Here is a 14,180-nt window from a genome sequence, read left to right on the forward strand (position 1 = left end):
TTTCACGTGAAAAATGACCCAAAGAACATCTTTAGTTTCTAGGCAAACATATCAGCATCACGACGAATTTTACATGTGCCAATAGATGTCCGAGGGTATTTTTAAGTTTTTCTGTGCGCTATGTTTAGAAAAACTGAGGAGCCGATTATGTTTGCAGCGTATAGATGTATATAATGCCTTCATCTTGTTCTTTGCACAGGTTCCCCATTCAAGCATATATGCTATCTAACGTCACCTAAAAATTCTTCCTCGGCACTGCCGTTTGAACGGGTGGATGTGAAGCTTTGCAGTCACATCATCCTTGGCTTTGCCACGGTATCACCACGCTACAGCATTGACCTGGCTCCTCTGGGTGGCGAACAGGCTCTGACCGCCTTTGCTGCACTTCGACGGCGCAATCCAAAAATCAAGCTCATGATCTCGGTTGGAGGAGGAGCGGGTGACAGGAACTTCAAAGAAATGGTGGCCAAAACGGCAAGGAGATATAGGTGGCTTTAAAACCACAATACTTTTATTCGTGATTGCATATAACGTTAAACGATGAACAATATATATTGTTTGTATGTTTATGGGGGTTTAACGTCCCAAAGCGACCCTAGCTATTAGGGACGGCGTAGTGGAGGGCTCCGGAAAATTTCGACCACCTGGGGTTCTTTAACGTGCACTAACAACGCACAGTACATGGGCCTCTGGAATTTCCTCTCCATCGAAATTGCACCGCCGCGGCCCAGCAAACTTGGACCAAGATATTTAAAAAAACAATCGTTCTTCGGAACTGAAATCATGTGGATGCTGTTAGGGTTTTCCTAAAGTTTGAGTGCGATTTTTTTGCTCGTTTTACTAGAATAATTATTCGAGATAATAATAATAATAATAATAATAATAATAATAATAATAATAATAATAATAATAATAATAATAATAATAATTGGTTTCTGGGGAAAGGAAATGGCGCAGTATCTGTCTCATATATCGTTGGACACCTGAACCGCGCCGTAAGGGAAGGGATAAGGGAGGGAGTGAAAGAAGAAAGGAAGAAAGGGGTGCCGTAGTGGAGGGCTCCGGAATAATTTCGACCACCTGGGGATCTTTAACGTGTACTGACATCGCACAGCACACGGGCGCCTTAGCGTTTTTCCTCCATAAAAACGCAGCCGCCGCGGTCGGGTTCGAACCCGGGAACTCCGGATCAGTAGTCGAGCGTCCTAACCACTGAGCCACCGCGGCGGGTTAAATAGCCATAATAAATAAATAATTTTTTTTTAATATATAGCTTGAAACGTTCAGACGTCAACAGGAAAGTTGTGGAGCTCCATAAATAATGCCCAACCCAGACACTTCCAACGAGATAGCCTTAGCCTTAGTGTGGCCATTTTAATCGGGTAAAACGGAAGCCCGCGGAGTTCAAAAATACCATGTGTAAGCGCGCTCCGTGCGCCAGAGTGCGCCGTGATTACAGCGCTCTCGTCATTTGTAAAAAACATCGCCAGCGCCGCGCCTTCTCTTCCCTTACTCTCGAGAAAGGGATTCTATCTTTGCTCGGCTCTGACGTTGTCGGCGGCGGCTGGCGACGCATTCTAAAATCTGGTAGCGTGAGCGCGCAATTATCGCCGCAGAAATGGGAGCCGGCATTCCTTGAACTGCCACCCGAACCCACTGGCGCTTATCTTGGAACAAACCACAACACGAAGCTCTGTGGTGTGCAGCACGAAAGGCGCGAAGCGAGCGATGTTTTTTACAAAGCGCGAATGAGAGCGCTGTAATCGCGGCGCGTTCGAGCGCGAGGAGCGCGCTGTGGCGGGGTATTTTTTAAACTCTATGGGCTTTTGTTTTTCCAGAATTAAAACGGCCACGCTAAGTTTATCTCGTTGGAAATGTCTGGGTTGGACAATATTTGTTGAGCTCCACAAATTTCCTATTGACGCCTGAACGTTTCAAGCTATATTTAAACATTTATTTAACTTATCTCGACTAATTAATTAAGCAGGACGACAAATAAGTAGTACTGTAACTTTAGGTAAGCCTCAGCAACATCCACGCAATTTCATTTCTGAAGAACTCTTAGGGTATATATATATATTATATACTGTACCCTTTAGTTATTACTCCTAATACTGATATCCACCATTGTTTCAGGATCGGCGAATAATTATCAAAATGAAACTCTAATATATCTATCGTCAAAATAATAAAATTGACTGTGTAGATTCTTTTGGGCATTCTTTTAAAAGTGAAGAAAAATTAATTAACGTGTGCTTCGCGACTTAAGGCAAACCGTTACGGTCCCAAGCTCTAAAAGTAAAGCTCGTATTATATTGGCGCCTGAAACCTTCCCATGACAAGCCCCTCAGGTTCTAAACTTGAAAAATAAATTCGATGGTCAATAATCTTCCCTTATTAGAAGTTTTCGGGCTAGTATTGAAGCGCCACCAGCACGAACTATGTCATTTCGAAGAGTGAGGTGGGGGATAATTGGTGCATTGTAAAAACAAAGACTGCGCGATAAGGACGGGACAAGAGAGAAGCCCCCGTACAAGCGGAGACTAAAAACTGGTTTATTGCGCCAATGCCTCCTTCCTTCAACAACAAAGTGCATGCGCAGGGGCTGACAGATTTGTAGGCGTCTATCCACTTGTACCGCAAGGAGCTGTTATTTGTTGGGTTGACGAGATGATTACATTTTTTCGCTCTGTGTGTTTGGTGCGCATGCGCTTTGTTGCTGAAGGAAGGAGGTGCTGGTGTAATAAGCGAGCCGTTAGTCTGTGGTCGTCCCGTGCGCTTCTTCTCTCTTGTTCTTTTCGCGGAGTTCTTTTTTTTTCATAAAAAACGATGTTTCTTCTCGGAAAAGGGTAAATTGTGAATATGGCTGAGAACAGCTTTGTATGCGCTAACATCGTAATTATATCCCGCGTCAAATAAGGTACCCCATTTATTCATAGATATATACATACATTCATACATAAAAGCCATTATTAAGTAGATTAATAATGTATTTTGTTGTAAAGTAAACGACATAGCAGGAGGATGCATTTTATTATTTTTTTCTAATCAGAGTTTCTCAGTTCAACAGCACAGGGAATTATGAATTATGGCTCCTTACCAGGTGCGTCTTTTAAACTAATCTATTCTGGAGGCTTCAACAAAAAAGCCGCCTAGGATTTTTTTTGCTACGAATATTTTAACAAGGCTCTACACTCAAAGAAAAATCCGATGCAGCAGTGGTCCCATAGTAACCAATATTCAGCATAATTGGATGTTTCACAAGCCGCTCAAAGTTAGGAATCGGTATATTGAGGCTTAGGAATGCTTCAGAAAATGGCATACGCTACTATAATTGTGTGTGTGCAGGTTTATCGACTCCGCCCGATCAGCACTCGAAGCAGCAGGCCTGGACGGGTTGGATCTGGACTGGGAATTCCCAAGGATATTTGATGCCGTGCCTTTCGCCCGTCTTATCAAGGTGCGGCGCGCTCTTCCATGTCCGTCTATTCGCCTCAAGACTGTTATTTCATTACATGCTCGAACAACAATTACTGTCGATTCAGTATATAATAGCTTCGTAAGTAGATAAACATTGCAGAATATTTTTTACCAAAATTATGCCAGTCGATTTTTGTTTGGTCTCAGGCGACGCCACTCATAAGCAAATAACTTTCTTATGAACTGTTTCTAACATCATCTTTGGGCGGCTGGCATTATGCATTTTTGACAGGATATCTTCGCCACAGAAGCACTCAATCAAGAACTGTCGCTTCCGCTGCACCTGCTGTAAGCTCTGTTTAAGGCCTTAAGCAAAGAAAAGTTTCAGTTGTGCATATGTAGAGCTCTGTGTGAGTCACGCTCCGCCACAACATTATTCCTTATGCACACGATTTTCTGCTATGCAGGAAATGTCCAGCCAGTTTAGGAAAACCGCCGACCGGCCTCTCATTTTATCGGTGGCGGTACCTGCACCAAGCTTGCTCGTGGTAGGAGGCTACCGCGTCCGCCTCATGGCTCGGTAAGAACGGCCTAAAGATGTGTCTGTGACGTAGCTGCTCAGCGTTAACGACCCGACGCTGCCCTGCTGGTACCTATATTAGTTACAGGGAGCCTGGGTGAACAAGTGTTATTTTCCTAAAGCTGGTGCAAAGTGCCTTAAGTGCGTTTGGATACTTAAGAGGAAAAACATAAATCCATATACAGGGTGTCCTAGCTATCATTAGCCAGGGTTTTAAAATATTCCGCTGCCCTCTACGGTGACGCAACCAAATGCATCTTGCTGACTGTTTTATGGAGCAACTCACACCATTGTTTGTATTGGGCTTAATTGCATAATTATTCGAGATTTATTAACCTACTTCGTAAGCAACGAAGAGAGACGAAAACTCCAATGAGAAAGTAGCAGAACAGTGCGCCAAACGTCCAAATGAACTGTTTCTAACTGCCTATCTATTACGTATCGGCTTTTTCTCGCTCTCTACAGATGCCCGCGAAATACAAAAAAAAAACACGTGATTTGCTTGCTTGCGCGCCGCGATTGTAGTACTATCAAACGCTCCTTGCAGGAACGAACAGAACATTTAGCCCGGTGTACTGCCGCTTAAAAGGTTACAGGGCAGCGATGCGGCAGCTGGCTGTGCCATATAGGCCAGCGGTATGCTTCCCTTGTGGCGCTTGATAGCGACAAGCAGACACAGTCCTCATCGCTTGTGCTCGCGTAATTCGCAAAGCCAGCGCCTGCGTCGCAGCCCTGTCACCTTTTTAAGCACCAGCACACCGAGCTAAATGCTCCGTTCGATTCTACGCGGACCGTCTGAGGGCACCGCAATCGCGGCGCATAAGTAGACACGTCACGTGGTACTTTTAGACTTTCGTGGGCAGCTGTAGAGATCGAAACAAAAACGAGATATGTAATAGATGTACAGTTAGAAACGGTTCAATTGAACGTTTCGAGGGTCGTTTTACGACTTTCTCATTAGATTTCTTCACCTATCGTCGTTGCTTGAGAAGTTGGTTAATTAATGTCGACTAATTATGCAATTAGGCACAATACAAAAAATAGTCTGTGTCGTAACATACAATAGCCAGGAACATGCATTTGGTCGCGTTGTCTTAGAGTGCAGCGGTATATTTTAAAACTCTGGCTAAAGTTAGTTGGGACGCCCTGTATATCAGTCATAGAGCTTCTTACTGTACACTAGAGGGAAGGCTGGCATTTTTTCACTTCATCCACCATGTGCGCCCGAGGAATGCCGGGAAGACAGCACATCGGATTTACTTCTGGCGGCTTGTTGACTATGCTGCGGATTGGATTTTTTGGGTTGTTCAGTTTCGTTTTCACTACTCTAGTTTTTGCTGACGTTTTGTGCGCTTCGTGGTTGTGTAGTGCAGCTGCAGTTAATTTGAGATCCGAAGGCGCTTGACTCGAAATGAGCTCAGCGCAGTGTCTGGCGCCTGCTAGGCATAAATTCTGTTTTCCCCCTCACTGGGAGCGATTTACACAGAAACCTGGCTTTAGCTCTGCGGGTACCTGTGCTACCTGTCCGTTGAAATGTGAAAGAAGCAAACAATTTTTTTAAAATGATATACGTGAAACAGCGCAAACCCAAGGCCTATGAAGAGAGCAGAGGAAAGGAGGAAACGGACAACACAGCGCTTTTCTTTTTCAGAACAGAAAACGCAACAGTGCGCTGCTGTGACCACTCAGCACATTTCTCGTAGGTGTCTCGGAGACACTTTAAAAGGGCATAAATTAAGTATTTCGACAAGCGCAACCTATGTTAACCTTACTCGCCGAAGATTGCGCATTTGGTTCATTTCGAGGATTGTTGGTGGCCGCGCATTGCATGCAGGAACGACTTTCACTTCATGATTTAATTCACGCAAATACCCGCATGTAGCACTTGTCATCAAGAACACGGCCGTGCACTTACTTGCGGTAGAAAAGGTTTGCGCTTCCTAATTTTTTTTCGACAAAACCTGCAAACGCAGGGCCAGGACATGCCGAGAGCCGGCACGTAATGTGTGCAGACTAATTTCTCGTAGAAAAGGGGGGGCTCGGGCAAGTTTCGCACGGAACAAACACTGCTTATGCACGGACATAGGGCGAGTCCTGCAACCGCAGACTGCAGCAATGAAAGAATTCTGTATTGCGCAAGGCGATAACTGAGGCTTCTAAAGGACAGCATTTTATGAGCTAACATTATTTTGCAAGAATATTCACAGTGAAAAGTGTCTCTCTTAAAGGCAAAAATGATTTTCCAAGGTTAGCTGCATTTGGCGGCATAATGAAAACCTTTCTCGACCCATGAGCAAATTGGGTTATTGTTTCATTTCTGCTCATTTATTGCAATGTACAGTAAGCATATTTTATTACAGGATATGTTTATTGCAAAACAACGCTTCCTTGCAACATGTAATTGGGAAAATTTGCATTTCTGCAGTCGTACTCATGTTTTAGGCACAAGCCAAGTGCGCCTTGACATCTTGCCGGAATTCCCACTGTGGATGAAGTGCTTCTTCATGGCTCTTTTAGAAACGCGCATAGACGGTAGCGCCAGCTTTCCCTCTATGTAACATTTAGAAACTCTATGATATAAGTCTTTCGCTCGTGATGCGAAACGGTACGGGGTAATCAAAACGGCACTACGTGCTCTGAAGCATGTTTCAGCGCAAGATTCCCGATATCCATGTATATAAACTGCGCGCGGTTCCTTAACTTGCACTGAAATCTCCGTACACAGCAGATTTTCCATTTGCCGCAAAAGAAAGACGATCGCCGTGATGCAGGCTCAAACGATCTCCTTGCCTCAGTCTGTACACGCCTAAGCCACCGACCATCGAACGCTTTTCTCTCAGCTGCTAAAAAACGGCCGTGGCTTAGCTTGGTTAAGCCTGGTGATTGCGAAGCCATAATGTGTTATTCTCGGATCAGCTGGTAGTATGGCTGGTGGTAGTCTTGGGTTATGCTAGTGTTACGGCTTACAGTGAATCATCTAAGAGGAAGTCATCCGTCGAATCCGTGTATGGCGGGAGTTAGGCCGCCGTTGGTGGCTACCGCCTCGCCTCGCGACGGCGTGAGATGGGGCCCCGTTTTTACACAGCTGGTGTGACGTCACACCGACCGTAGCGCCCCTGGTGAGAGGAGCGGGGAGTTAGGCCGCCGTTGGTGGCTACCGCCTCGCCTCGCGACGGCGTGAGATGGGGCCCCGTTTTTACACAGCTGGTGTGACGTCACTCTAGGTCACGTGGTGTGACGTGACGCAGCGAGGTCACGCTAAAGGTGAATGTTGCCTACCACCGCCTCGCCACGGAACGGGCTGAAGTGCGACCTAAAGTAGTATTGCTTCGCAATAAAATAAACACCGTTAAAAATAAAAGAAATTGGCTAATTGCTCTCTGCAGTGCACATAATGCGCATGAAACATGCCGTGTTTAACACTGTCAATAAACTCTTAAGAAAACACTGATGATTAGGTTATACGCAGCGAAAGTTTGCTTGGAAATGGAAGGTTGGCCACCGCCGCCGTAGCTGTATTCATAGAGCCCTGTATGCAACATGAGGAGTTCGTAGGTTCCCAGCCCACGTGTGGCATGTGATTCTCTTATTTGCTATTTTCTAAAACATTTTCATTCATCTCAAGAGATTAACATGCTGCAAATTTTCCACTCTTTAAAACAGCAAATAAAGGTAAGGGGAGAACTGCCATATGCTTGGTTTCATTGGCCATTAGCTTCCTTCATTTCTATACCATAACAGGCATTTTATTTCCATTTCCTTATCTGCCCAAATACAACGAAGGCATTCGATTTATTTATTTTATTTATTTGAAATACCCTCAGGGCCATACGGCATTCTAGAGGGGAGTGGTTATACAATGTAGTAAAACATAGAAATATGAGCACAATTTTACAGAAGGTTGCTAGTTATACAGTGTTAGCTAAGGCATCTTGAAATAAACGGTGATCATCGATTAGTGCCAGTGGTGCGGGAAGGTGATTCCACTCGTCGTATGTCCGGGGTAAAAAGGAATGAAAGTAGGGTTTCGTTCTGCAGAATGGTATTCCAACCTTGTGGGCGTGATCCATGCGTGATGACACGTACTGTGGGGGTGAAATAAATTCTTCGCGTAGATAAGAATGGTGAAAAAGTTTATGAAAAAGGCGAAGACGAAGTGCTCGACAACGGGACGGAAGGGATGGCAGACCGAGACTAGATTTCATGCTGGTTATGCTTGCAGTTGATTTGGTTGATCTTACCGGTACTAACCTACGAGGCAGAAACGTGGAGGCTAACGAAAAGAGTTCAGCTTAAGTTAAGGACAACGCAGCGATCCATGGAAAGAAAAATGATAGGTGTAACGTTAAGAGATCGGAAGCGGGCAGAGTGGGTCAGGGAACAAACACGGGTTAGTGACATCCTAACCGAAATCAAGAGAAAGAAATGGGCTTGGGCAGGGCATGTAATGCGAAGGCAAGATAACCGCTGGTCCTTAAGGGTAACGGAGTGGATTCCAAGAGAAAGTAAGCGTAGCAGGGGGCGGCAGAAAGTTAGGTGGGCGGATGAGATTAAGAAGTTTGCAGGCAAAGGGTGGATGCAGCTGGCAAAGGATAGGGCTAATTGGAGAGACATGGGAGAGGCCTTTGCCCTGCAGTGGGTGTGTAGTAAGGCTGATGATGATGATGATGATGATGATGATGCTTGCAGTTCTGTTGTAGTTAGAATGAATCGAGCAGCTGTATTTTGCACCATCTCATGTGAGTGCGTTAAGTTCTGGTGGTAAGGATCCCATATCGATGATCGCATATTCGAGTTTAGGTAAAACTAGTGTTTTGTACAGTAAAAGCTTCAGCGATGATGGTGCTTTAGCAAAGTTACGATGAAGGTATCCAAGTGTTTTGTTGGCGTTGTTAACGACATGTGTGACATGAGCAGTCCAGGTAACGTAGTTAGTTATGTGAACACCGACGTATTTATAAGAGTGTACGGAGTCTAGAGACAAACCGTTAATGTGATAAGAGGGCAAGTTATTAGTCACTCGAGACACACGCATGAATTTGCACTTGTTAAGATTAAGGTCCATTAGCCAAGATTTACACCAGGTTGATATGGAGTCGAGGTCGGATTGTAGCATTAGTATGTCGCTGTATGCATGTTATTTCCCTGAATATTACGCAGTCATCGGCGAATAGGTGAATGTGAGATGAAATGCAGAGGGTAGGGCGTTAATGTAAATAAGGAAAAGAAGCGGACCGAGCACAGAGCCTTGGGGAACACCGGAGTGAACCACACTCGGATCTGAGGTGAGGTCATTAATAGAAACACTGTTGACGGTTTCTAAGAAAAGCTTCAAGCCAGGTTAGAATCTTTGGGTCCAGGTCAAATTGCTGCAATTTGTATAGTAGTAAGTTATGAAACTTTATCAAACGCTTTCGCGAAATCTATGAACACGCAGTCAGTTAGTGAGTTACGATCAAGGATAACATGCAACTTATTAGTAAAGGATACAAGTTGGGTTTCGCATGAATATGATTTTCGGAATCCGTGTTGAAATCGCGAGAAGAAAGAGTTCTATTCTAGAAAGTTAGCTAGGTGAGAAAACAAGATGTGTTCGAGAAGTTTACAAGGAATGCTGGTGAGAGAAATTGGCCGGTAGTTTAGTGGAGAATACTTGTTACCTGATTTGTGGAGTGGAATCACCTTCCCCACCTTCCATGCGGCAGGTAGCGAACCCTGGTCAAGTGACTGCTGAAAAATTTTTGTTAGTACGACGGAAGAATAAACACTTGTATTTTTTTAAGAATTTAGCATTGATTAGGTCGCAGCCTGGAGCAGCGGATATTTTTAGAGAGATTATCAGGTTTGCAACACCATCAAGGTCTATTGTAACAGCTAGATACATGGGCGCATAATCGAATGACACGGTGCTAGGAAGCGGGGGATGAGCGGTGATAGAAAAATTGGATGTGAAAACTCCGTTTAATGCGGAAGCTTGCAGTTCGGGGGGAATGGTAGCTCCAGAGTTGTTAACAAGAGATATGCTATTGCTATCGGTCGGGTTGATGGTGCGCCAAAACTTTTGCGGATCAGTGCATAGCATGGACGGAAGTGTAACTTGTAAAAAAGTGTTCTTCGACTGTTTTAGCGCTGCAATATATTCACGTGAAGCGACTTTGTACGCACCAGTGAGACACCAGTTACCCTGCCACGGCGCCATAATGGATAGGCGTGGCTGCGAAGCGCCAGACCAAGGGGTTGACTCCCGTTCTTGGTAGCCGCATATCGATCGGGAAAGAGTTCGCAGAACGCCTGTGCGCCGTGCCTTCAGGTACTCGAACTCGAGATGGTTGCATTAAACGCAGTAGCCCTCCACTAAGATGCCTCGTCAACCCACATACAGATTCTGGACATTTAGCCCTGCATACCATAAGAGTAGTGATGCTACCCTGAAGATGGAGGTTTATCACCACGAGCGAAAGTGCTCTGTACCGTGCGGTGCTGCTTGGCTTGTTTTGCGCTCAGAAACTTTGAGCGTTTTCGGCAAGCTTGGCCGCTACGCATCAAAACGAGGGAAGTGACATGCGTATAGGAAAAAAAAAAGAGTTATGTCCTCGCACTTCCCGATGGCAGAGATTCGCAGAATTTAGATTGGGAGTAAAACTAAATCCAAGGTCCCATAGTGCGCGCCAGTTTTGTACTCGACAGTCATCATCATCGCCATCAGTCTGACCACGTTCACTGCAGGACAAACGTCTCTCCCATATCTCTCCAATTCACCCTGTCCTGTGCCAGCTGCGGCCACCTTACCCCTGCAAACTTCGTTAGGAGGCCACTCTGCAAGCTGCTCAACGAGCTGGCCAAACAGGCTTGTGGACAGAGCTCTCCCTGAGGCCCAGGCCAGTGCAATCTTCGATAACTAGGAACCCACCCATGAGGACGTTTTGTTTTTCAATTAAAGTTGCTGCTCGTCCTCACTATCTTCTTTATATCATCGGCCCACCTAACTGTCTGCCGCCCCTTGCTACGCTTGCCTTCTCTTTATATCCACTCCGTTAGCCTTAAAGACCAGCGGTTAACTTGCGTTCGCATTACATGCCCTGCGTAAGCCCATCGCTGCCTCTTGATTTAGACTAGGGTGTCATAACACGCGTTTGTTCCCTCACCCACTCAGCCCTATTCCTGCCCCTTAACGTTAAACCTAACATTTTCCTTTCCATAGCTCACTGCATTGTCCGTAATTTAAATTCAACACTTCCCCTCCCCCCCCCCCCCCCCCCCCTCCACACACACGCGCACTAACACAATACGCACGAATAAAGGCAGGATGCTAAAAGTTACTTTCTTGATGTTTCAAAACCAAACTGTATTCGTATATGTAGTATTTACCGTGGCGGAGAGAAATGCTGCCATCATTGTCGCTTTCAGGGTCGTAATAATAGAAAATTAATCACCTCCTTTAGCGATTTAGTTTCCTTGCATGTGCACACCTGGTTAGGCTTCTCCACTGAGTAAATTATTGTTGCGCGCTCATGTTCGTTGATATCCGTCTCAAAATTTTCATAGCAATCCACGTGTTGAAGCATGCACGACATGAACGATCAGATGGAAAGTTCTCCTTGATTTGAGGCACTTATACCTTATGAAGTTTGCCTTCTTTCGCAGCCTGAATGCCTTAAACAATAGATACGCCACTACTCGAAGAGTAAATAGCTGGATAGGCGATATGCGAAACTGCTTAGAGGTCTGGCGACACCGAGACAGTAGCTTCCGGATGCGAACAGGTGCATCGTTTGCTAGTGGACTTTCTTGATATGGGTGAAGTGTCATGAATTTCGTGAATATAGTTTCAGAATCAACGCTCCAGCATTTGCGCTGCTATTACCTCTGATATTCGACCAAACCTAGACCCTTTGTTGTCGTCTAGTCAATGCCAGCATGCTCATACTGCGTCTTCCGCTCCGCTTGAAGTTTGGTGGGGAAGATGGCAAGGATATGCACCGGGAAGTGGGTAGAAAACTTGAACTTTGTGCCATTTTCATTTTAATGCGCGGAGTAAGTCATCGGTTCCAGCCTCGCGCACTAACATCGCACTTCTATTTGCAAATTGGCGAAAATTTGCCGCGTAGGGTAGCCAGCGTTTTATTTTTTCTGTTCACGCATGCCTTTGCCTGGAAAAACCTGTGTACCACTGCAAATGTTAGCACTGGCATGTGCAGCAGTGTAATCACAAAGGACGCACGGGAACCTGCGTAAGGCTATCCATTCCTGTTTCAACACCACCGTTACGGATCCTAGCAGATTGCCAGCGTTGATTTGCGCTGTCTTAGCGTCTAGCGCCACATTTTAAATGTGTCGGAAGGCGTGTGTAAGAGATATTGCGTTGTTAACAGCCGATGCTAACAAGAGTAAAGTAAGCTGTATTGTTTGCAATGTTGCAAGCAAGGACGCATTTTTTTTATTTCTGACTTGCGATGTCGAAGCGAAATTCCCTTGAGCCATGAAAAGCGTCGTTGTCTAGGAAAATAGGTTCCATTTTTTTAATCTCCCACATCGTGGATGTATATTGTAGAAAGCTTGATGAAATAAAATATTTGCACATCAGTGTTTATGCACAAGGTATGTCTCGGATTGCGTCACAAGCCTGCATTAATTTGCATAACGTGAGGGTGATGAAGTGCATGTCACCTTAAATGTGACAACTGCAATGTGAAGAGAGTTTCACTAGCGATGCAAAAAATAACTGAGCACGGGATGCAATCAACATGTGAACACGTAAGAACTAAACTGTAATCGGCGCATGATTCTTTGATTGCACTGTAGTATACGTCAAGGCTCTACCGATCGACATTTTTAACTGCAGCCCACAGAGTGCGCATTGCCACGATTTGCCCGTAAATTAGAGAAAGGCCTTCTTTGCCGACGGACTAAATGTTTGAGCAACGCCGGCATACGTGGGCTGAAAAAAATGTTCCCTTCTAATTCGTTCTTCAAATGGGCGTCGATAGGATACTGTTTGATCAGTAATACGCTGCTGGCGAGTAAGTAAATGCACGAAAAATTGGCTCTTCTTCTGATCACAGAAAACAAACAGTGTAGTTCATATCGTAATTTGAAAACAAATTACCTATACAGCTTTGTGAATGATCAGCGCTACAAGCGAAAACTGTAAACGTTCGAACCGCTTAGGCATCATACCTGGCATGCGTGTGGTTCTATTAAAACGTTCCCGCATAGTAAAAGAATGATAAACGAGAAGCTAAAGCGTATACATGCTTCCCGCGCGTATCCTAATATCCTGTCAGAGTGCATGACACAGAGAGCAGCGGTGCATTGGCATTTCACCTTTAGAACAAAGTGCAGCCATCCTTGCCCCAACGCCAGGCAGCGGTTTCGTTTTCTCGAGCAAACCAACATGAAGGGCCTCGTTCTGGGAGCGCTAAAAGATGGAGCTGTGTACATCGCATACCATCTATTCCGCGAATTGAGTTGTAGTTCTCTGCAAATATTGTGGAGAATTGTGTGCTCGAAATTCCTACCAATTGTAGTAATATAGGGGCACAGTATCCTGGAAGCTTTCTGTGTAACAATGCAGGCTTGCCGAATTGAAAAAAAGAGAGTTTAATAGGAGTCTCGAGCTTTTGATCAGATTGAAAACCGCAATTAGGATCGCATTTCTTGTATGCCTGGTAATAAAACCTAGGTACAAAAAGGACTTTCCATAAGGTAACTCTATAAGCGGAATTATATATATATATATATATATATATATATATATATATATATATATATATATATATATATATATATATATATATATATATATATATATATATATATATATATATATATATATATATATATATATATATATATATATATATAATTCCGCAGCCCTAGCCCGTCTTGGGAAAGGTATACTGCTTGAGGTCATTTACCCGGCTGTTTTGCAGCGTGTTGCGTCTTAATGTTCTTTACATACAGCCCTCCAGACCCGAGCTGTAAGATGTCTAGTTTAGGAGCAATTCGTATTTTTCTGGTTTTATTCTTAGGGGTGGTAGAAGAAAGAAAGAATTGCGAATAATTCGCGGATAATTCGCGAATAAGTTGCGAATTATTCGCGAATAATTTGCGAATTATTCGCAAATAATTCGCGAATAATTTCAGGCCCAGTTAGCTGCAAAACATGCAGCGCAGGACG

General features: G+C 44.5%; 1 protein-coding gene across 4 annotated transcripts in view; it reads left to right on the forward strand.

The window, feature by feature from the left end:
• The window catches only part of LOC144124682 (chitotriosidase-1-like), a 42,283-nt gene that overhangs the window by 14,000 nt on the left and 14,103 nt on the right, over positions 1-14,180 (forward strand). For all 4 annotated transcript variants that reach the window (XR_013313252.1, XM_077657516.1, XM_077657515.1 and 1 more), the window contains exons 3-5: positions 200-488; positions 3,349-3,460; positions 3,888-4,000. Coding sequence is in view for 3 of the 4 variants with exons in the window: in XM_077657516.1 (XP_077513642.1) it covers positions 200-488; positions 3,349-3,460; positions 3,888-4,000 (514 nt within the window). In the remaining variant the exon portion in view is untranslated. The remainder of the gene's footprint in view (positions 1-199; positions 489-3,348; positions 3,461-3,887; positions 4,001-14,180) is intronic.

The sequence above is a fragment of the Amblyomma americanum genome, chromosome 3, assembly GCF_052857255.1.
Source record: "Amblyomma americanum isolate KBUSLIRL-KWMA chromosome 3, ASM5285725v1, whole genome shotgun sequence".
NCBI classification, from domain to species: Eukaryota; Metazoa; Arthropoda; class Arachnida; order Ixodida; family Ixodidae; genus Amblyomma; species Amblyomma americanum.